Genomic DNA, 26,359 nt, shown 5'->3' with positions numbered 1-26,359 from the left:
AAAGGGGATGGTGTGTGTGACATCCCCAAATTCACGGCCAGAAAAGACCAGTTTAATTTATGATTTTAAAATAATTTCAGAGTAATCCTTTGATTGAAAGAGTTGCGGAATTTGTTCCCAAAACGAAATATGATAAAATAAGATTTACCAAAGCATTTCTTAAAGAAATGTATTTTCATTATATAACAAAACTCGGGATGTCATGTTCCGATACATACCAAAATCATAAACGGCACATTATAAGCCTTACAACAGTTATATACACTACAGGCCTATAATCAAAATATCTTGATAAGTCGTCCAACTTATGCTATCGCGCCACTACCTGTAATACAAAGAAAACTGAGTGGGTCAGGCTTGGGAGCCTGGTGAGCATATAGGGTTTTCAACCCACAATAAATAATTATATTAATTTCATCAACCAACAATAATCCAATTACCCATTCCTGTTATCCTCACTTTACGTCCCTAAAACAACTATCACAAGGGACCTAGCCTAAGGATTTACATCGGGGCGACAACACATGCTTCGGGGTTTCCTCAGCAATTTATGTCAAATAAGGCAACCATGTGGGGGATGGAGTACAGCAAATGAACACTCAAGTTCATTAACACCTACAGGTGGCGAGCCTACCAGCGTTCCACTAGACTGTCTAGAAAAGTCCGTGGTCGTCATCTAAACTCCGCTAGATTACTGAATCAGCAACAACATCGAGGCCTCTCATCATTTGATCACACGTCAACTATCTACCCATGTTTTACCCAACATTTTAGTAGATAACAATATACTTATACATTCATATACAACTTAAAACCTGTATAAAATATTCATTCAATACTCACTCCAAATACACAGATAATATATATCTACACATAACACGTATTCTATAGAAGATACTTCATACCTATGTGTTAGAAAAAGGGATTATACACTCTCTCAAAACGTATACTTAATACATTCAAACAATACTTGCATTAAAATCGTGTTTATGAAAGAGACTATGCACTCACTTGTTAAGACGATTGTCGGACAGCACTACGACTCTTCAAGTAGTAATTCTTCGATGAATCCGGGATATCTTCACACACCGGGCTTCTCGCGAGCAGAGCTTCGGCTCGAAAACTCTTTTCTTCTCGGGATCTTCGGAGCGTCGGGACTTGCTTCGGGTATCAGGATGATATCGGGGCTTCGAGGGTGCTTCAAGAGGGCTAGAGAGGGTGTAGAGAGTGAGAGAGTGAAGGAATTAGCAACCATGGCCGACTGCCCTTCACTTTCTATTTATAGGGTCGATTTTCTGGATTCACGTCGTGAATCTCAAAAATTCACGTCGTGAGTTTGGTCAGGCATAGGTCATTGCGTTCATTATCAATCCACTTGCTCTAGAAGGCGTCCAGCACCTGTTCACGTCGTGAACACTGTGTTCACGTCGTGAGCTCTGACACAGTTTCGGGGTTCGTGCCCCGAACTTCAGAAATTCATATCTTTCGCATACGAGCTCCGTTTTGGACGTTCTTTATATGCACGCGTAGGTGAGATTATGCTCTACAACTCTCGTTTAGACTCTGTCGGCTAATTTTGATTTTATTTTATTATATTATTTTTAGTAGGCCGGGACAAGAAAATTTTGTTAGAAATTCATAACTTCTTCATCTGACGTCCGTTTGCATCTGTCTTTCTTTCGTTGCACTACTATCGACGAGATCTTCGATTCTTGTTTAGATTGTTTCGGCTAGAAATCACTCGATCTCATATTCGAACTTTGGGCTGCATACCACTAAGTCGAAACTTTGAAAAATCATAACTTCTTCTTACGAAGTCAGATTTAGACGTTCTTTTTATGTACGCTCTCGGTTTAACGTATTCTACGACTTTCGTTTAGATCACTAAGACTAAATATCTCTCTATCGTAAATTCGCTATTTACGTCACGTGTGTCGTATCGGTTCTGTCGCGAAACTTTGACAGGTCATAACTTCTTCGTTATAACTCGGATTTCGGCATTCTTTATATTTTCGGAATCCCCGTAACGACCACTACCTCTTCATATATAGATATCAGGCTTATCTAATATTTTATTTTATCGCTTATTTTTATCCTTAATTCATTTAATTCACACAATTAAGCAATAAACACATAATACTCAAATAATACATTCTTATTATTTCAAAACGAGTTACAAAGGTTAACCTAGACTGTTACATCATCATTAATGCCTAGCCTAGAAACACGGGCATTACAGTGTACGATCATGTCGGGCCCTTCCCATTCGAACTGGAAGTAACTGAAAATAATAAACCAAAAAAACCATAAGCACAAAGCTTAGTGAGTAACCCAAAATACCATAGACCATACAAATCAGTGGGCCCAGAACTGGGGTATATTCCAACCCAAACATACAATAGTGGGCCTAGCCCTGGGGTATATATCAACCCAAACATACAATAATGGGCCCAGCCCTGGGGTATATTTCAACCCAAACATACAATAGTGGGCCCAACCGTGGGGTGTATTTCAACCCAAACATACATGCAGGAGTCACAAAGATAGTTAACATCCTACATAACACAATCCAGTGGGCCGACATTGGTGCCTTCGACCCATAACTACAGTAAGAAGAGTCACCTCTCAGTTGATAATCACTGCTACTGCTTTCACTTCCAGAAACACAGATGCTATACACCACCTATAAAGTCACACAAGGTAAACCCTTATCCCTCCTTCCAAAACTAGGAGTTTAACCAAAAGACAACTCAAGTCAAGGTCAACGGTCTAGGTCAACGGTCAAAATTGTCAATCAGCACCCCTCCACATTGTGGCCTTCCATGGCCACACCGTGGGTACTAAATGCCAAAACAATCGATGATTCCCCAGTCGCCACGCCATGACAACCTAATGCCACGTCGTGGGTACTGGTCTAAACAAATCCAACGATCTTAATCCATTTTCTTAGATTTCAAGAGCTCCAAAGCTCAGATCATGTCCTTTCTAAGCTCTTAGTGGATAAACTTTCCAACTTTATCCCTTATCCAGATCTAGGTTCTAGGGTCCAAAGGAAAGGAAACTCAATGCATTAAGTTCTAACTCCTTAAAGCCAAACCACCAAACTTTCCAGAAAGCATTGTCTACCTTAGAATATCATAAAAATCATTGCTTTTTAGACATGCATGTCCAATGCATGTCTTAAACATAAGCTAGGTCAAAATGAATGGAAAATCAGATGAGAAATAAACCTTATACATGCATGTCCCATGTAAGACACCCAAAACTCACTAACTCTCCAGATCCATAGAAATAAACCTTTAATGTACCAGAAGGATTAATAAAGTTGCCAACTTTATGACATCCTATAATCCAAAGCTTCCCAAAATATGAGAAAAGGGACAAAAAGCACAGATCTAAGACCCTAATGCATATAGATTTGGATTTCATTACTCCCAAAGGTCCAAGAGATGCTCCACAAAAGTTCCAAGCTTGCCAAGATGATCTCACAACCATAAAAGTCTCCTTCTTCCTTCTAGATCCACCAAGGACACAAGTATGAGCTCAAAAATGGAGGAAATGGATTAGGGTTTCTTCAAGAGCCTTTGGAGGTGATGGAGGCTGAGGGTGAAGGAAACCCTAGCCCGTCACTTCCTTTAAATAGCGGATAAGCCCGATAATTAGGGTTTTGGCCCAAAATGGTCACCACGTCGTGGCCAGTTAGTGTTGAAGGGTTTTATAGATAACAAAAATCATATTTTTGGCGAAAAGCATAAAACCCTAAATTCGCATACACCCTAAGGATCTAGGTTTTCCTCTATTGAATACAATAATCAATTTGAATATCAAGAACCTTATTGTTACCCTATGATTTTCGAAATTAATAAAAGGGTATAGAAAACATACCTTTTGATTATGCTAGTAGATAATCAAGACAAAACCCTTCTTGAAATTGCTTGGAAGCTAGCATCAGATATCTCATGCCTCTGATGGTTCACACCCAACCCTAGTAACAAGGAGGCTTAAAGAGAGAGGAGAGGGGAGCTCAAAATTTTGGTCTTGGCTTCTTGGAATGGAGTGGATGAAATATGAAGGCCATGGAGGTCTTTATATAGCTGAAGGGAACTTGGGGCCAAAGCTAGGCTTTTTGGGATAAGGCCTAGATTAATTAATATAATAATCAAGATGCCTTATCTTCTTATCCTTGCCCTATGGACGAAAATTGTAGGCTATTCCTAGCCAATTTTCGTCCACTCCATCCCATGGGATTCTAGAGCCTTCCTTCTTTAACTTTCAATAAATAACAAAACAGCCCCTGCACTTTTAATTAATCTGATTAATCCCAAAATTAATTCTAATTAATTTCTGATTAATTATTAATTAAATAATATGATTTATAATTAATATATTATTTTCATAACATATTAATAAATTCATTTTTATTTATAATAATTTATTAATCACATAATAAATTAATAAATTAGTCTCTCTCTCTCTCTCTCTCTCTCTAAAAGTCATCCTTTTTCAATTACTAGGTTTGAGGGCAACCGAAAAGGACTTTGCTAATAATTCAAGATTATACTAATTAAGTTATTGGATTACACACATAATCCAACAATCTCCCACTTTAATACGTCTAAAACTAAATTACTGGTATAACTTCTAAATTAAACAACAAAGAGTGTTTCCATAGCAATTGCCGAACTCTGAACTAAACAGATATTGGTGCTAAGATAAGAGATCCAATATTCCTCCGTTGTACAAGATATTATACATACATGAGACATGGATTAGAATCAATCTCATTGTCCAAAATTTTCTTTCCCGATTTCCTGATTTATGATGACGACATAAGACTTCAAACTGAACACATCAATTGTGTCCTGGCTGGTCCCAACACTTTAAGTCAACACCAAATCACCGAGCGGCCCACAAATATCGCTTTTCCCATTAGGGCAAAAGGAACAAATAAAGTTTGACTTATATGCTTGTATCCTTTACTCACCAAATCATACATGATACTGCATTTTATAACATCATGTTATTGTCGTGTTTTCGCAATACCAATGTACAACCGACTTGTAAATTACAACTCATATATCTCCGTTTCAAGAATTTAAGATATTATCGTCTCAGAATAACTCGTGATATAATCCATGAAGTAATTCTCTGAGTGTGAGTTTATCCAATACTTAAATCTCCATTTCTAAGTACTCATGAATGTTGTAACAAAACAATTGTTATGTCTAACTCCCTTAGACAATCTACAATCCAATTCATGACAGTCTTAATTCGCTACTTACTTCCCAAAGTATGAGTGACTGTGGAATTTGAATAATTAAATTATTTAGAAGTAAAACATGCAAAACGAAACACAAGAATAAATAATTGACAAAGGCAGTAAACAAACTCATAAATAATGTCTATTATTTAATCACCAAAATTCAATTACATTTATTTTGTTACAAGTTTCAAACTAATCATCTAACTACTAAAACTAATGTCATCTCTCAAACCAGTTCTCCTAGCATGCTGACTATGTTTAATCCTACTCAGAGCCTTTGTGAGAGGATCTGCATGATTCTCTTTTGATGATACCCTCTTCACAATGAGGTGACCTTCTTCTACTTTATGTATTATATAATGGTACTTTCTGTCGATATGTCTTGACTTGCCATGGTCTCTCGGTTCATTAGTCAAAGCAATAGCTCCTTCATTATCGCAGAAAAGTTCCATTGGTTGTTGAATGGTTGGAACTACTCCAAGATCTCTGATGAAGTTCTTCAACCAAGCAGCTTCCTTTGATGCTTCACTTGCCATTATGTACCCTGATTCATAAGTAGAATTAGCTACAGTGTCTTGCTTGGAACTTTTCCAAGTAACTGCTCCTCCATTTAATGTAAATAGCCATCCAGACTGAGAATGAAAGTTGTCTCTATCTGTTTGAAAGCTGGCATTACTATACCCAATCACTCTCAATGTATCACTACCACCAAGGACTATAACCATGTCCTTTGTCCTTCGCAAATACTTGATAATGTTCTTAACTACTGAACAATGAGCTCTGCCAGTATTTCCCTGATAGCGACTGACCATTATCAAGGCAAAGGACACATCAGGGTGAGTACATTTTATAACATACATGATCGATCCTACAACCGAAGCATAAGGGACTCGAGTTATATCAACTATCTCTTCATCCGTACTTAGGCTTTGAGTCTTACTCAATTTGGCATTTCTCTGAATGGGTAGCTCTCCCTTCTTGGAATTTTCCATACTAAATCGTTTTAGTACCTTGTCCAAGTATATACTTTAACTAAGTCCAATTAGTCTGTTGTTTATATCTCTCAAAATTATTGTCCCGTGAATATAGGCAGCCTCGCCTAGATCCTTCATAGCGAAACACTTTCCAAGCCAATATTTTAATTATTACAGGGTTGGAATGTCGTTTCCCATGAGTAGTATGTCATCAACATACAATACTAGAAAGGTTACTATACTCCCACTAGCTTTGACATACACAGGACTCATCCTCACTTCTAGAAAAACCAAACTCTTTGATTTTCTCATGGAAGAAAAGATTCCAGCTACGAGATACTTCTTTCAATCCATAGATGGATTTCTCAAGCTTAGACACTCTATTGGGAAACTTTTCATTAACAAAACCATCTGGTTGACTCATGTAAACATCTTCAGCTAACTTCCCATTAAGGAAAACATTTTTGACATCCATCTACCAAATTTCATAATCATGAAAGGCAGCTATGGCGAGCGTTATCCTAATAGATTTTTATCTTAGCCACTGGTGAGAAGGTTTCATCATAGTCAACCCCTTGGGTTTGAGTAAAGCCCTTCACAACTAGTCGTGCCTTGAAAGTGTGCATATTTCCATCCATGTCGGTCTTCTTCTTAAAGATCCATTTGCAACCAACTATCTTTCGACCAGGTTTTTGATCAACCAAATTCTAAACTTGGTTGTCATACATGGAGTTGATTTCATTTTCCATTGCCTCTTTCCACTTGGTCGCCTCAGGGCCTGCCATTTCTTCCTTGTAGTTAGCTGGCTCATCCAAATTAAATAGTGTTTTATCACTGATAAAAGTATCACCATATGACGTTATATGGAAACCATATAATATTGGTGGCATTCTAACTCTACTGGAACGTCTAAGAGGTAGCGAACTATCAATGGGTTCAACAGGAGTCTCATCCTCTGGTTGACCGCTAGTATCATCTAAGGTTCCTTCATTGGTTGAATCTTGAATTTTTTTTAAGGTCAATTGTACTCCTACTATCATCTTTGCATATGATTTCTCTATCACGAAAGACTCCTCTTCGTGCTACTAAGACCACGTTTTCACTAGGTCTGTAGAACAAGTATCCAAAAGACTTTTGTGGGTAGCCAATAAAAATACACCTCTCACTTCTAGGTTCTAGCTTTTCATGAGTCTCTCGTCTAACGAAATCTTCACAACCCCAGACTTTGATGTGTGCTAACGAGGGAACTTTCGATGTCCACATCTCAAACAGAGTCTGTATAAAGATGTTATGGAATTTACAAAATCTACGTTTTACATAACATGCGGTACGCGTCGGGTGCAGACGCGCGCTTATAAAAGGTGAAAAGTGGACCACAGAGAGATTGACACGTGGCACAAAGTGGTTGGGGAGACGTTACCTTAAAATGAGCAACGTGCACCCCTTTGCACGCCGCGCACCCCAAAAGTGGCCTATAAAAGGGCAACAACCCTCATTCTTTCCCTCACAACCTCTAACTCTCTCTTGAAATTATAAGTTATAATTCCAAAATCTCCTTAGTACTTAGGATAGTTTGGTGAAGCTTTGAGTCCCCAGAGAGCTCGACAACTAGTAGCTATCAGGTCGAAGTTTTGCCAGTGCAATTTTCAATCTTTGTCTACGGAATCTCTATAAGTTAAGCTACACTCTTTTGTTTTCAATGTAACTTATATTTATATTCATAAGTCATTATTATGAATCTATAAAGAAGATTTATCAGTAATTCCAATTCAAAATACTAATTGATGTACTTATGGGAGAGGTGTCTACAATGGTCACATTGGCTTGGTTGTTGGATTTCAGAAAAGCTATATGCCAAAATGATCCTGCCTCCCAACTGTCCTGCCTAGATGATCCTTACTTGATAGAACTATCGGTATTCATTGGGATTAGTGATAAGTATATCCCACATTACCAGATTCCCTTAGGATCTAATAAGTTATAGTATTATAGGTTAATACTCATTAGGCTCATTGCTCGTCAGTAGGATCGTCCGGATAGCTGTTAATCTTCGAAGTAATTGTCTAGGTGAGTTCATCTCACTATATTTTGTATTCTACTATATACACATGTATATTATGATATATAATCTAGTAGAATAGAACCCATATTGTAGTTTCCATGTGCCTGTAAAGCTGAAAGTGTAGTATCTTTGTGCATAATTATTGATATGCTTAAAAGATAGTGAGGGTTGATGGTGGAACGAATAAAGTACGGGAGTCTATAAACCTGTGTCTGTGTAGTTAGGGTTGATGGTGGAACAAAATAAGTACGGGAGCTTATAGACCCACGTAGATTTTATGGTGGAACGATTAAAGTATGGGAGCCATTATTTTTATGCATGTATAAGTATTGTGGTATATGGTATATTGGGGGAACTCACTAAGCCTAACGCTTACCCAGTTGTTTATAAATGTTTTTCAGGAGTTTCGTTGGTTCATAAGAAGGGCAATGTTCGACTATACATACGCGCATTCGCAATCATGTTTCCGCATAATGTAATAAATACTCTGATGTAAATGAATACTTTGAATAAATAAAAATGAAAATTTTGGGTTAAAAAATGGTACGTTACAATATAGTCTCAAATTAGCCCAAATTTCTCTTAATTTCGAATGTCACACCCATCACTTGAATTTCATCATGCCTCTCGGTAATCTTGTTTGAGCTTTCACGACCTGTCCGTTGAGCTTACTTTCATCATTTTATTAAATATTAGTAGATCAAAAACAACAAAGGGTAACAAAAGGAAAATCATACAACTTTTACAATCTAACACACAAAATAAAAACATAGTCTTTAAACCAAACAAACTGAATAAAAGCGTAAATAAATCAAAGGATAATCACTCATCATCTTCAGAAGGATGAGTTCCTGATGAGCCACATTCATCGCCACGTGGTGCCACTCTCCCTCACTCTCTCTCTCTCCCCTCTCTCTCTCTCTCTCTCTCTCTCTCTCTCTTTCTCTCTCCAAGTCGGGATATATGGAAATTGTGATCCCAAGTGCGCCGGTGGTGATATGCCAAAGTGTTGCATCATCATGTCCAACGATCCTCCAATGTAAGATATGCCCCCACATATATCATCCAAATACTCCACAACTCATATGGAAAAATGATCACTAGGGTGACCACCTCCCATAGGTATGTCTCGAGGCTGATTTTGAGTTGATGCATCGACTCTCCTCCTCAGGTTCTAATGGGGTTGCACTTCTAGTTCTTCAATGCCTCCTATTGGTATGATCGGTTCATTGGATGGAATAACATATCCTTCTCCTACAGTCACCATTATCTTCATTGTCTCTAATTTCCTAATCTTAAGTCGGTGACCCTCATCAACATCCTCGGAATGGGTAGCTCCAAAATACCGTATGATCTATCAAGTCACAACACAAACTGCCCTCCATATATCGGGCTCTCATATCTCAGTTTTGTGGCTCTCTCAGATAAAAAGTGGGTGATGGCATAAGAAGTGTTGTAAAACACCATATGGGAGATAATGTACCAAATATAAAATAGGTCCAATTTCAGGACCTTGTCTCGTCTTTTTTTTATTCACACTAAAAGTGATTACTCTATGAATGAAGCGGTGAATTGGGGAGCGAATAATAATCTCTCTTGGTGTACCCATCTCGTAGACTCTATTGGCGATTCTACTCCAAAAATCATAATGTCTAAATCCATTGGGAATATTTCGATTCCCGTCCTCCAAGAATTTAACAAAACCTCATCTCCATGAGGCTTCCTCGATATTGATCCCAAGCCTATATCCAAGACCGACCAAACTACACTCCCGGTTATGTCCACCTAACCAAAAAGAAATTGCTTGTCGATTCGTGACATTTTTTGTGTGCTCGTCAAACTTAATCGTAGATTAGTACTCCACACAAAATTCCTTGTAAATGGGTTTGGCTAATTGAAACATTTTCCACCAGCCGGTACATTTGAACGAAAAATCACTGTCGATTTAAACTTTCTAAAAGTAAGGGGCTACTCTCTCCATAATACCGACTCCTCCCAACCAAGCCCAATCCACAGGTGGTGGTACAACAATCTCCTTCCCATGTAACCACTCGGACCGCTTGTTGTAGCGGGTTAAATGTTTGTCCGAAATGATAGTCGGAAATTGATAAAATGCATGGAACGACTGTGAATTTGGATCCACTTGTGGTCCCCGTGGATGTTGGTTTCGTGCTCCCCCTATGACATCTGAAAAACACAATAAACAAACATACCCATAATTCTGATTTAGACAGATTAACAGAAATAAAATGAACATTGCATCTACCGAGAAACCACGTCGTGGTGGCTTATCCACCACACAGTGGTGCGACGAATAGCAAGAAAAATCGGGACCTGTTAAGCACTTAATCAAACCATAATATTCAAGGGGTTTCATCCTAGGCAATTTCTAAATCGATTAAGAACAATGATTAAACCAAAATCAACAGTTAAAAGCCCTAATTTTGACTACCTCTAGAAAAACGAAAAATCAACCTATTTACCTCTTATTCAATTAATTCAAGGCAATGCGAAGTAGATTAAATTTGAAAGAGTATACATTGGTAGTGGATTAAACAAGAATTTCATGAAAAATCAAAGATTTAGGCAAGAGCAAGCAGAAATAGAAATTACATCGTCGTGGTGGAGGTTTAGATGTGTAAAAAGTGAAAAGTAAATTAGAGTTTCGTGATTATACCTGATTCGAGCTTTACCACGTCGTGGTGGTAGTAGTTACCACACCATTGTATGTTTTTTACTGACCCGATACCGATTTTCAGAAGGGCAGTGCGTCGTGGTGGGCTGAGTACCATACCGTGGTTTCGAGGTTTTTTCGACCGTAAATTTTTTCGTCAAAAATTGATTTTAACCACACCCTATACTTGTTGTTTCCTTTCCCTCACAGGAACTATGTCGAAAAAAAATTCTAACAAATTAAATAACCCTAAAAATAGAAAAAAAAAACAAAAAATAAAGATGAAAATTAATTGAATGTGATCAACCAAACCGCGGGTTGCTTCCCGGAAGTGCTTCTTTTTATCTGGAGTTTTTAGATGGACTCCTTCCAAATCTATTTTGTGGCGGTTGTCTCAAGGATCACATCCTCCCCTTTGTCATCTTTTTTCCTTTATTCATTCCTTGTAATGTTTCACTCAGTACCCATTTACTTTGAACGTCGTTCCATCTTCCTTTATCAGCTCAACCGCTCTATGTGGGAATGCTTCTTTTACTGTGAAAGGTCTATACCATCGGGTCTTCAGTTTTACTAGAAATAGTCTCATTCGAGATTTCAAAAGTAAGATCTTGTGACCCACTACGAACTCCTTGTTTCCTCTTGTCTTTGCATCGTGTCATTTCTTTGTTTTGACTTTATAGATCAAAGAGTTAGCATATGATTCATTTCTTAACTCATCTGAGGCATTCATCTGAATCAAATGGTTAGTACGCAATTCCAATAATTCAAAATTACAAGTTTTCTGAGCCTAATATGCATTGTGTTTGATTTTGACCGTTAAGTGACAGTTTTTACCAAAGACCAACCTGTATGGTGTAATACCAATAGGGGTTTTAAATGCGGTCCGAAATACCCACAATGCATCATCTAATTTTTCGGACCATTCCTTTTTGTTGCTTCCTACTAATCTTTCTAAAATCCTTTTTAATGCACGATTAGTTACTTCTGTTTGGCCACTTGTTTGAGGACGATAAGGTGTCACAAACCTATGGTAAAAACCATATGTGTGCAATACCTTACCGTTTTATTCATTACAAAATGGGTTCCTCTATCGCTAATTAAGGCTTTAAGCATACAAAAACAAGAAAATAATTTCTTAAGAAATTTAACAACGACACGTGCGTCATTAGTTGGTAAAGTTTGTGCTTCCGCCCACTTCGACACGTAATCGAAGACTACTAGTATGTATGTGTTACCTCTTGAAGCCAGAAATGGATCCATAAAATCAATGCCCCATATGTCAAAGATTTCACAAACTTGGATGCTATTTTGGGGCATTTCATTATGAGAAGAGATTTTACTCGATCTTTGGTATGAGTTACATTCCTTGAAAAATTATGTCGCATCCTTGAAAATAGCCGGCCAATAAAAACCCACATCAAACACTTTCTGTTGTCGTGTATTGTGCTTCATGATGTCCACCGGTTGGTCCACTATGACAATGTTGCAAGATCCCTTGCATCTATTCCAAATATGCATCTTCTAATTATGTTGTCGGCACAACTTCGAAATAGATACGGATCATCCCAAAAGTAATACTTGATATCGGCAAAAAATTATTCTTTTGTTGGGCGGTCAAGCCTTTAACTAGATACCTACTTGGTAGAAAATTCACAATGTCCAAAAACCATGGTTCTTCCCCCGTTATCACCATTAAGTACTCATCGGGAATGTTGTCATCAATCTCGCCTTCTTTCAACTTTTCCAATTCTAGATTCTCCAACTTCAAAAGATGATCGGCCGCCACATTTTCCTATCCCTTTTTGTCTTTAATCTCAATGTCAAATTCTTGTACCCAAAGTATCCATCGAATAAGTCTTGGCTTTGCATCTTGTTTGCTAAACAAATACTTTAATGCAGAGTGTTCAGTAAACACACTTGTTTTTTTATAAGATTAAATAAGGACGGAATCTATCGAAAACATAAACGACAACTAATGATTCTTTTTGAGTTGTAGTGTACTTTTCATGAGTCGGGTTTAGTGTTTTGCTTGCATAGTAAATTGGTTGAAATCGGTTTTCAACACTTTGTCCTAAAACGGCTTCTAAAGGAAATTCGTTCGCATCACATATCAACTCAAAAGGCAAGTCCCAATTCGGGGATATCATAAGTGGGGCGACAGTTAACTTCTTTTTAAAAATGTTGAAAGCATTTAAACACTCATTATAAAAATCAAAGTGTGAATCTTTTAAATGTAATTGAGCTAAAGGAAAAGTAATTTTTGAAAAGTCTTTTATAAAACGACAGTAAAAAATCATGTTTCCTAAGAAACTCCACACCCCTTTCACGTTTGATGTAGGTGGCAATTTTGAAATCATGTCAATTTTTGTCTTGTCCATCTCTATCCTCGACCTTGAAACTTCGTGTCTCAATACGATGCCATCTTTAACCATGAAATGACACTTTTCCCAATTTAGGACCAAGTTAGTTTCCTCACACCTACCTAGCATAAGATCAAGGTTAGACTAGCAATTATCAAAAGAATGGCCAAAAACTGAGAAATCATCCATAACCCGAATGACATGCGTCGGTAAGCGAATGTCCTATAAGGACATGTAAAAGTCTTCATTTCTTGGTCTCATGGATCAATTGGAATTTAGAAGTAACCTGAAAATCCATCTAAGAAACAGTAATAGAAGTGATCGGATAATCGTTCAAGTGTTTGATCAAAAAAAGGTAAAGTAAAGTCATTTTTCAAGTGACATCATTTAACTTGCGGTAATCGATGCACACCCACCAACCGGTTACCGTCCTAGTAGGAATCAACTTGTTCTTCTCGTTGGTGATTGCCTTCATTCCTCCTTACTTTGGTACCACGTGAATCGAACTCACCCATGGACTACCAGAAATTGGATAGATTATTCTCGCATCCATTAGCTTCTTTGGTTTTGTACAACTGGCTTTGCTCCATCTTCCATGAGGATCTTGTGTGAACAATACAAGAGACTTATTCCTTTAATGTTGGTGATTCTCTATACGATTGCATTTTTCCTTTTTTGAAAACTCCAACCAAACTCTCTTTTTCTATGGGCTATAGATCAGCTACTATGATCACCAGACGTTGTTTATTTTCTTATAGAAATGTGTACTTCAGATGTGTTGGTAATGGTTTCAGCTCCAGCTTCTGCTATTCTTTAGAGACCGCTGTGAGGTATGTATATGTACCATGTCCTAGTAATTCTTCGAATACTTCCTCTAATGGCTTTTCATCTGCTAATTGTGTTGTGTGGGGGCTTCGCCATGCAGTGGTGTCACTATAGACTTGGTTTTTAATTCTTCGTATTCGTTCTCCTCCATAATTCATTCCAGCTCATCCAGTTCATGTTCAACATTGAGGATATCATCTTTTAGTGTCATTAGGTCCTCATACTTGTCTTCTTCCCACTTCTTCATCTCATTTTCAAAAATGTATCAAAGACTTCCACCGAGAAAACCGTGTCATTGCTAATTTTTTGAGTGCTTTATTGCTTGGTACACCTGAAATGTGATTGCATCAGTTCCGAATCGAAGTGTCAAGAACTACGAAGTCGGACGAAAATACAAATTTGTCGACTTTTACTAATACATCTTCCACAATTCCCCGAGGGAATGTTACTGTTCTGTCGGCTAAGTGAATCGTCATGCGCATCGACTTTCATTCCTAAAATTTGAGCTTCATGTAGAATGAGTATGGCATAATGTTGATACTTGCTCCAGAATCGGCAGGTGTGTTAGATGCATTTTATATGCATCTTTTAGCACGTTTTTCTTGGTATTTTCTTATAAAAATCTAACTATCTCCCTTGTATTGTTATAAATTGTGTATTGCTCATTAAATTCATATAATACTCCGTACTACTCACTTTTGTTATGATTTTTAGGGAAAAGTAGAACGGAATGAGAATACAACACTTTGAGGATGCGTTTAATGAAGCATTGGAGCTTAACTGGAGTTGGAAATTGAAGATGGATGCCGAGGAACGACTGGAAGCTTCTTTAACTGAAGAGATACGATCAATCTGCCAGAAAAGAGAAAAACGCGATCATGCTTTACCCTAAAACACGATCGTCTAAGTGCTTCGAAGTATTGTAGACACGGAAAATTCATTTGTAGATTTTTGACAAAAAACGATCATGTTTTCCCTATTTACACGATCGTGTTTCCCCATTTAAAGTCAGAAAATATCCAAAAATGGCAATGTACTTCATTAAACTAAATTTAGACACGCAATGAAGAAAAACACATCGTGTTTTACAAAACCATGATCGTGTAATGGGCCGATGTAATTTTCTATGTATAAAAAGCACATGATAACCTTTTAGTGGCCCCAACTTCGATTCCAGATGGTTGTGTGGTGATTTTCTGAAGATTTCGACTGAAGAACAAAGATCCGAAGAACACGATTCACTCTATTTGTTATGTTTTGTAAGATTAATCATTTTGTACTTATATTCTTATTTTGTAATTAGTTTTAAGCAATGTGATTTTAGTTTCGCGTCGACTCGACTTTTTGTGTAAGTAATCATTAGGCTTGATATTTTATTGTGAATCTTGTCTAGTTTGATCAATTTTGCGTTTAATCGAATGTTCGATTTAGATTTAGTTTTTGTTGGCCACTTGAATTGTTAATAAATCATTCCTGTTAACTAGTTCTTATGATCCATAAATGTCTTAATAAATCAGTAATAAGTAACAAATATTAGATTGGTTATGTACATGGATTTAATTCTAAAATAAACAAAGTGAACAAGTTTTTACGCTTATGAGTCTATGAGAAGTATCGAACTTTACTGGGAAAATTTACATGGTTATTATTGTTGATTTTCTGGATTAATTAAGAATTTATTTGATTAATTTAGTAAAAAGTAAGGTTTAATTCAAAGAACATGTTTTGATTAAATGATTTGGTAAAAGAGGATTACTAGAGCTTGTTAATGATTTCCATTACTACCACACAATGCAATTGAGAAGTGCTTTTATATATATATATATATATATATATATATATATATATATATATATATATATATATATATATATATTTGTTATTTGTTTAGGCGCTACGGCAACGTCTTAACAAAGTGTGTGACTCTTCGCTAGATTTCTAAATTGGAAGGAGAGAGTTAGGTTGCTCAGATCCCTCATCTTTTTTGGTAGCTTCTTGGTTCTTATTTAGCAGCATGATTGATGCCTCCTATAATTTCCTATGGTCAGTGAGGAGATCTTTCAAAAACTTCACGTACTTTGACATTTTCTACACGGCTTCGACGAACGATATGTTGATTTGTAGAGATTTAATGTGCTCGATAAATTTTCGATACTCCTCAATCAAATTTAATGCAAATGCGATTTTCTTTCATTTAACTAAAGTGGAGATTGTTGAGTTTTTGGCTAACTAATGAATCATGTTTCATCTTACATTGATACAAATAAGAAAGTTTGGGTGGTCTCTAAACTTATCATAGGAGACCATGGCTTGGGTAAACACCCCAATCAATACACTTGAAGTGTTTGATTCCTTCATTTATTTCTCTTATTGTAGAGTGTAGAAAATTGTTAGTTAAAACTTTGGATAGTTTTGGTGTAATTTGGGGGAGGCCTGAGATATCAGCCTATGTGATTGTAATGATTTATCATACAGTGGATCGTTCTCTCTCTCGAGGTTCGTGGTTTTTCGGTTTTGAAAAATTTCATGTATATCTTGTAGTAAATTATTTTCTCTATGATTGTTATTGGGGATCCTTGAGGTCATTTTGCCAACAATGAGTATATACAGAATATAAACATGTGATAACAAAGATATGATAGATTTTTATAAAAAAAAATTTGTTCGGTAAAAATGTTGTGATGAAGTCCGAAGAAAATTGTTATTCCGAAGTTTATTTCATGTTAAAGATTGAAGATTGAATGAAGATATTCTTATAAAAAAGAAGTTATAGATACCGAAGTAGGTTGTAGAGTTTCTTAATCTCCTTCGGTAAGTAGTTTATCACATGGAATAATATGATCCTAACAATCACCGTATGTTAGTGAGATGTCAATGTATGTTAGTAAGAGCATGTGGTTGGGAATTCATGTATATATGTATGTACATGTGTAAAAATATTATTAGTTTAGGATATAACTTAAGTTTTGTCAGTATATATAAAAGTTTATGTCCATATATCAGATTACACTTTTTTGAAATCTCTTATGCTTATAACTTTATGTTATTAGAGCCAATCCTTGTAACCTTGTTCAAAATCAATCAAAGAGATAAATAGTTCATATTTAGATCATTATGTTCTTTTAATTCTGCATTTTCTGATTCATCTATGAGTTATTAACTCATCAAGTGGTATCATAAGAAAAAATTGCTCATCTTTTTGGAGAGTTTTGTTCGAATTTTATTATAGATTTCAAGATCAACAAGTTGAAGAAGAAGTTGTCCATAGAGTTTGAGATGAAGGACCTAGGGGTTACTAAGCAGATATTGGCCACGAGCATAGCTAGAGACAAAGCTACATGTACTTTGAAAATTTCTCAAACAAAGTACATTAATAAAGTTCTAAATATATTCAGCATGGAATGTATGAAACCCAAAATTACACGTTTGGGAAGTCAGTTGAGACTCTTAAAGAAACAGTCCCCAAATGAAAGGAGAAGACAAAGAAGATATGGCTAAAGTTCCTTACATATCAATAATTGGTAGGTTGATGTATGTTATGGTGTGCGCCAGATTAAATAGTGTTCATGCAGTAAGAGTTGTAAGTCAGATTATGTCAAATCCAGGGAGAAAAAAGAATTGAGAAGGATTCACGTGGCAGTTACATTATTTGAAACTTAGTTTCGAGATTGTCGTATGCTTCAAAAGAAAGAAATATAGTATTCGAAGGTTTTGTTGATGTTGATTTAGGGGGTTGTATGGATTTGGAAAAGTGCACAATAGGTTATATATTCGTAATTAGAGGTACGACAGTCAATTGGATGTCTAGGTTACAGAAGAGTGTTGCCCATACAGAAGTTGAGTACATGGCTATTATAGAAGCAAGAAGGCATCTCATGAATGAAGATCTTCTATCAGAATTTAAGATGTAAAAGATGGTATATTGCATTGTGACAACCATAGTGCAGTCCACTTGGTAAAGAATTTAGTATTTCACAATACGACGAAACATATTCATATGAGTACCACTTTATCCGGGAGCTGATAAGTGGTGGGGATTTGAATTTGAAGAAAATCCTTGGTATTAAGAATTTAGTGTTTCACAATACGACGAAACATATTCATATGAGTTCATACTTCCATTCATTTTGTTACATGTCATTTTGTGGTTATTTAAAATTAATTTTTCTCCGCATGTCATTTTATGGTTTGTTTCCATGTTATTAAATTTCACATGATATTTAAATTTAACAATTGTGATAAATATAATATTAAATGTATTTCAATTTCATTAACGCAACTTTCCTTCTATATTTAAAATTTCAAAATTAAAGCCCAATTAATTTATTTGTTTATTTATTTAAATTTTAAAGAGAAATGAATATTTCAATTTTAATAATTCGGTATTTTTCTTATAAATTTGAACTTTTAAATGTCTAGACCTTCATATTTAATTTTTTTTAACAAACTATGGGTCTAACTACTCTTTATATATATATATATATATATATATATATATATATATATATATATATATATATATATATATATATATATATATATATTGTTGGTTTATTAAGATTGTACTATAGTTTTCCTTAAAAGAACAAAAGAAAGATTATGTTTAATTAATTAATCTTATTTCTTAATGATTATCAAGAAAATTATTAAACTGAAATAACTAAACGAAGTACATAATTAAATTTGAAAGGAGAACATGTCCAGTAAGATTTTGCGGTGATGTGTTTTAAGAATAACAAAACATGTCTTCCACATGGTTACTTTGCTTTTCTTATTCCACCCCCTGCAACAACATAATTTCATATTAAACTTACAACTTCCAAACATGAAATACATTTAACAAGAACTATAACCAGTGTCGATTTCTATTTTCTAGAGAGCAAAATGGCCCACGGGTCATGTCTTGAAAATCTTAAGATCATGATTTATATCACGATATCTTCAGTGTTGCTTATATTGTTCATACAAAGTCTACATCGGAAAATTCCCTCAATTTCCATAGAAGAATTCTATGTTAATACCCTTAACAACACCGCTACCGGAAACACCACCGCCACCCCCACAACCAAGAACACCACCATCTACTTTGATCTTAAGCTTGACAACCACAATCCGGTGGGAGTGTATTATCGTCCAATGAATCTTACTTTTTCTTACTTCCCAAACAAAACCACCAATACTAGTATCCCCTTAGCTGTGTACACTTTACGTGGATTTCATCAAGACCATCACAAGGAAAAGCATGTCCGTGACACGGTGATGACGGGTGGAATGGTGGTGCAGCCTGGTGGTGGGAGTGTGGTGGTGATGAGGGTGGATTTGGTTGGCAGGGTTAAGTTCAAATCTATTGCGCAATGGAAGCGGTCGGTGGTTGTGGGGATAGACGTGGAGGTTGATGAATTCACAGGCGAAAAGCTTAAGAAGAATAGCATCAAGCTGATCCCTTCTGGTGCAGCACAGGTGGTAGATTGGATCATCTGTCTGCCGGCGTCGGCGGTGACGTTGCTTATACTTAGTTGTTCTTTTAATTTAATGTTTCTTTGAGATGTGGTTATGTTAACTCTTTTTTCCAGATATAGCAAACATTAATGTCCATAAAATGAGGGCGATTTGTTTTGGTTTTTTATTCTAGAGTTGACCATGTTAGTGATTTGAAATTAATGTTTGCTAGTTAAAGCTAAAAATATATCAAACATGCATTTCTATATCTTTTGTTTTTTTATCAAATGATATGTTAAATATGAGAAAGATGAAGAAAAAGGTTTTTCTGTGTACAAAGAAGAAAAAACTACATCATTTGAAGATTTTTGCATATGGCATATATAATGGACTAATGGTATGGTACGTATGGATGACATAGGAATTAATCGACGTTTTCTTAGTTTCAATGAATTTGAAGGCAATGAATTAGTAACCTATGATACCTTATTTTATGAGATAACTAACCGAATGCCGGCGCGTTGCGCAGAAACACCTATAAAGTTGAAATCTTTACAGATATATATTTTTTTAAATATAACAATAACGTTGTTGTTAAATTTAATATAATAATTCGTATAATAAATTGATATGATATATTGATTATTTTGAATTATATGATTATATATACATCTATTAAAACTGCATAATCTCAATTGTTTGAATGACCTCTACCTGAGAGTTATTCATGAATAAAATTAAATATAATATATGGTTTAATGTTATATATAGTTGTTGTTATTGTTAACTAATTTTTTAAAATTTATTTGCTAAACGTTTTAATTTCTATCATTGTAATTATTTAAAACATCAAACATTAAATTTTTGATTTTAGAGGTAACAATATAATCATTTATATAGAGTTATTTTTAACTATTGTTATTGTAAAAATATTTTTAGGAAATATTTTAATTAAATTGATATTACAATTTAGTTTTTGCATTTAGCACTACAATTTATCACTTTTAACTATTCACAAAATATTTTTGAGAAAATTACAAAATTAGCCAAATACACTAATTACCTTACAATTTTAGCCAAAAAAATTAGAAATTGCAAAAATAACCACGAAATTCGCAGATGGAAATGACCCATCTGTGATTTTGGCTTTCCATCTGCGAATGTACAAGTGCCTAAAGCACAACTGTGTTTTAGGCACTTATACATTCGCAGATGGAATAGTCCATCTGCGAATTTGGGAGTCCATCTGCAATTTCGCAGAATGAATTGTATAAAACCGTTTTTTTTCCTTCATTTTTGACTCTTCAATCCCGAAAAACTCTCTCTCGGGGATTCCCTGTGACGATTTCTTGAAGGAAATGGACGATATTTTCAACAATCCCGAAAATATGGTTAGATTTTAACTCTTTTTATCTTTTAATTAACATTTATTTAGTATATGTCTTTATTATTTTATTATTTATTGTATTAGTTAGTGTAAAAAAATGAAATTATATTGTTTGTGATAGGGTAATTTTGTTGTATTTGATAGTTTTAATATATTTTATTAGTAAAGTTGAAGTTTAAATGTTATTTTGTTAGTGGTTGTATGAATGTACAAGTATAGACTGCGTAGAGTGTGCATTGGCTAGTTGTACATCTAGTAAAATGGTTAGAATATGTTAATTTTTTTAAGTTATTAGTTAAATAAATTGTTAGAATATGTTATTTGTCGTTTGTATAGTTGTTGTATAACTTGAAAAATTGTATATACTTATCGTATAATTGTTTTTATAATTTGAAAAATGGTTAAAATAATGTTTAGAATATGTGTACAATAGTCGTTTGTATATTTGTCGTATAAGTTGAAAATTTGTATATATTTGTTGTTGAAGTAGAAAAATTTATATATGATGGTTAGAAAATGTTACAATATGTGTACAATAGTCGTTTGTATATTTGTCGTATAATTTGAAAATTTGTATATATTTGTTGTTTAAGTAGAAAAAATTTTATAGTATGGTTAGAAAATGTTATTTTATATAATTTGAAAGTTAAAAATTGTTTGTATACTTGTCGTATAACTTGGAAAATTGTTTATATAGTTGTCGTTTAAGTTGAAAATTTGTTATAGTATGTTATTGTTTTTTAGCGTAAAGTTACGTCTTTGAAACCACCACTGTTGCATTGTTACGTCTTTGAAACCACCACTATTGCATTGTTGCACGAAAAAAATCGATCAACATAAGTATCGACACTTTACGTGCGTGTCTAGATAATGCATTTATAGACTCCGCACTATTAGACGACATAAGATTGTATCGGTTCCCTCTAAAATGTGTCATTGACCAAGTTTCTGGATTTATACTTTTTAAGTACTCCCATACTGGTTCTTTTGTCTTTTTCATAACATCCATGACAGCGTCAAAAGCATCAACTGTGTACGCCCTACAAGCCTCCCAAAAAATTCCTTTAACTGTGTTACTTTTCCCGAATCTAGATATTATGTTGAAATACAAATGGACACCACATATTCTGTGATGAGCGTGAGGAAAAATGTTGGCAACGGATGTTGCTATAGATGGAGACCTATCAGATATAATTGTAAGCTCCTGCATATTGCCTATGCAATCACGTAGTTTTTGAAAAAACCATGTCCAAAAATCGGTACACTCGTTTTTACATATACCATATGCAACCGGTAATATTTGGTTTTGTCCGTCCTTAGTAACTGCAAGTAACATGGTACCTTTGAACTCGCCCTTTAAGTGGGCTCCATCTACTACAAGGGTCGGTTTACAAAATTTGACAAAAGCGCGTACCTACAATACATTGTATATCTATTCAAATACACCAAAATAAAAATGAAAAAATTAATAAAATATTAAAATACTAACCGAGCAACCAAGTGCGACGTACAAAAACTCAAAGCGATAATCACCATCTGTTTTAATATGTGTCACCGTACCCGGATTATGTTTGACCAAATTGTGACAATAAGCCGGAAGTTTGGTAAAAGAATCCTCTTTCGTACCCCTTAACAACAACAATGCATATTGCTTCGCACGCCATGCCTGATGGTATGAGATATTGATATTCAATTGAGCATTCATACATTAATAATATCTTTTCCCCGATAAACTCTACTATAATCTTCAGCCAAAACATCAGCAAGATATTCACCCAAAACATATTTTTTTTGTTTGTCGATGATTAAGTTGCAAAATTGTTGAAGAACATGTGTGTACATCAACAAATTTATTCACTTGGAAAAGTCCATCATAATTTTTAATTGCTTTTGCTCTTAGTAACCAAGAACAATTTTTCGAAACACACACAGCCTCATACCTTTATTTGGTGGATCTACTTGTCCTCGTCTGAAAACCTTCTCGAAGACATTTTTTACCAATACACCGCTTTAAAAGTTCTTTGTTCTTAAATATACTCTCACATTCAATCTTTTGAAGATTGATGTCTACCATCTGTGTTGGGATATCTTCATTAATATCAACTGGGCATGCTGGTACAGGGGGCATGCCGTAAAAAAGGTTATCGTGAAACTTAGCTTTAACTTCATCACCCAACTCATCTCTATCTGAATTACTTTGTAAGTCGGTTATATCTAAACGTACATCAGCAACATCAACATAATCCCCGTAAACATGCTTTTTTCATCTTTTTTACTCAAATTTTTTTTCTTTTTACTTTTATCTACTACACGCCTATTTATAACTTTAACTTCTTGTTCGGGAACATCATCACAACGACCACCCACATCATTAAGATATGTACCAACATCATCATCACCAACATACTTGTAATTCTCAGGATCCACATAGTGAATAGGTGAATAACTAACATTAACATTTTCAGCAACACTGTGAAATTGAGGTACACTACGAGTATTGAAAGTACCTATCAGATCGTTGCTCCCTTTATAGCTGCATAAATTACCAACCGGCTGATTTCCACTGTGACCAGCCTCATTAACCTCATCTCCTTCATCAACCACCACAAACACTTTCACAGCCCTTCCTCCACTACATTTGATTACATTTATCAACATTCTAACATCCATGTCTTCAACTATAGCTATATAATAATTCAATTCAGGATGATGGAAACGGAGACTAATTCTATATTTGTCTAACAAACCAATTTTGCTTCTCACCAAAGATACAAAATCACTATAACTAATATACTCAGAAAATATCAAAGCGAATTCAGAAATACCTCCCTGTGGACATACGTATTCCAGATTTGTTTCAATAACTTGCCATCTCCCACCGGTTACAAGACAAACCAAATATTCAATCATTTTTAGAGAGATTTTAGAGAAATTTCCTAAACAAATAACAACTAAACTGATAATTTTCTACAAAAGTTTATATATAGTAAGGTTATTTCGTAGTCAAACCAATTAATTTCATAGTCAAAATAAAAAAAATTAAAAAAAATTAAAAAAAAATACATAATTTCGCAGATGAAATATAGAGGAAATCGCAGATGGACTGTGTCCATCTGCGATTTAAGCTTGGTCCACCCATATATATATATATATATATATATATATATATATATATATATATATATATATATATATAGAAAAAAATATATAAAAAATACCCACCTGCGAATGTACAAGTGGCTAAAGCACACTTGTGCTTTAGCCACTTGTACATTTGCAGATGGAATGTGAAAATCGCAGATGGACCATTCCCATCTGCGATTTATGTGGCTAATTTTGCAATTTCATTTTTTTTTGGCTATTTTCCACAAAGTGATTAGTATTTTTGGCTATTTTTGTCATTTTCTCAATATTTTTTGGGTTTTTAAGTAGAACTGAAATTTGTATTTAAGTTGACCCTGTAATGTTATGTTTAAATTAACAATTTAAGTATTTTGTCTAAACTTTTCAAAAGTTGTAGCTTTAAACTGGTACTGGTTTACATACAACAACATATTAAATCTAATAAATTAAGTATAATATGTTAAAAGTTAAAAAAAAATAACTTTATAAGTAGAAGTAGAGATATTATTTTAATATTAAAATTTAGTTTTATTATTATTACACTTTAAGTTTGATGTTTATTTAACCTTATTAACCAACTTATAATCATTATTAGAAAGATACTACAATTTATTAATTTTAACTATTTACAATATATATATTCTTTGGGTTGTTTAAGTTGAACTAAATTTTATATTTAAGTTGGCCATGTAATGTTATATTGAAATTAACAATTTAAGTACTTTATACAAATTGTTCAAAAGTTGTAGTTTTAAAATGATAATGTTTTACATAAAAACAACATATTAAAACTAATAAACTAAGTATAATATGTTAAAAGTTAAAAACATAAATTTATAAGTAGAAGTAAAGATATATTCTTTTAATATTGAAATTTAGTTTATATATGATTTGTTTGATATTTATTTAACCTTATTAACAAACTTATAAATTATTATTAGAAAGAAATTGAAAAGTTAAAACTTTTGGTAATCTTATGTTATTGAAAATTTTATGTCATTTATATTAACTATAAAATAATAATTATTACATTTATTTTATATAAAATTATAATTAATTTGAACAATAGATAAAATAACACTTATTACAATCAAATAATTTAATGGGCTCTACTCTTGTTTTATGTGTGTATAACATTAGTTATATTTGTCAACTATTTTAATTTACTACTATTATGATTTATTAATTTAAAAAAAATTGACGGTGTTTTAATTTCATCATGATGATTATTTAAATTATCAACAACTGTTTGTAACCTAACATAATTTAATTTCTAAGTTTCTATTATTTTTAACTATTATTATTATAAATTAATTTAAAAACTATTGAATTGAATTTTAATTATTATGAAATATAGTTTCCAGACACCTTTTAGTTAATTCGATTCATAGATTTAGGTTCTTTTATATTTATTATATTTAATGTTTTTCTTTTAACTATTAAAAAATATATATTGAATTTTTTTTAAAAAACATTATTTGATATTTTACTTTAGGTTTTAAATTTTACACAAAATTTTTAAGATTATTTGATATATTAATGTAGGTTATTTATTTAACAATATATTGAAGTTAACAAATTAAGTATATTATATTGATAAGTCAAAAAGTCTTCCATTTATGATAATGTTTACAACTAAAAACATATTTAAGTTAATAAATTAAGTATATTATATGGAAATATGAAGAGTTTGGAGTTTCAAATGAATGTGGTGAAAGAAAAAATGTTTCCTTTATAATATAGTATGATATGATATGATAAATAAATCGATAATGTTTCCGTTTCGATGAATTGAGATACGACTCATGAAGGGCTTTTGTATATGTGGGACTGTGGATTACTGTCTCATGGCTTTTTCATTTAGCTTATACTAGAAAGTTACTATCATGCTTTGCGGGGAGTCTAGTCATCGTTCTTAACTCGGATATGTAGCAGGCCAGAATTGCTTTCCAATTAAACAAAGATTAACCCACAAAAATTAGCTCAATAGAAATGTGCCTAGACCACGCAAATTTGACTAAGCTCTACTTTTCTATTATGTATCCAATTTCCCAGTTTTCTTTTTTTTTCCCGTAGCAGCAACATAAGAAATCCCAGACACACACATGACTCCTCTTTTCTTCTTCTTATTTGTCGGAAACATTAGGGGTGTTTGGTAAAAAATTATTACTTATTAGTTTATAGCTTATTAGCCTATTGGATTATAAGATAATAAGTTAGAGTTAACTTATAACTTATTAATGGTTTGTCCC

The 26,359-nt window shown here is 34.0% G+C and overlaps 1 protein-coding gene across 1 annotated transcript; it reads left to right on the top strand.

The window, feature by feature from the left end:
• Positions 1 to 18,953: 18,953 nt before the first annotated feature.
• Positions 18,954 to 19,776, top strand: LOC145162182 (uncharacterized). Its single transcript, XM_079081405.1, has one exon. It carries the CDS (start codon positions 19,043 to 19,045, stop codon positions 19,700 to 19,702), a length of 660 nt encoding a protein of 219 aa, XP_078937531.1. The 5' UTR covers positions 18,954 to 19,042; the 3' UTR covers positions 19,703 to 19,776.
• The last annotated feature ends 6,583 nt before the right edge of the window (positions 19,777 to 26,359 follow it).

The sequence above is a fragment of the Lactuca virosa genome, chromosome 3 (genome assembly GCF_052849685.1).
Source record: "Lactuca virosa cultivar CGN04683 chromosome 3, Lactuca_virosa_CGN04683_v6, whole genome shotgun sequence".
NCBI lineage: Eukaryota > Viridiplantae > Streptophyta > Magnoliopsida > Asterales > Asteraceae > Lactuca > Lactuca virosa.
Note: the sequence above shows the minus strand (reverse complement) of the source record. Positions and strands in the feature narration are given on the sequence as shown.

Excerpts from the sequence above, each read along its gene's own strand:
- LOC145162182 (XM_079081405.1), top strand. The coding sequence starts at position 19,043 with ATGGCCCACGGGTCATGTCTTGAAAATCTTAAGATCATGATTTATATC.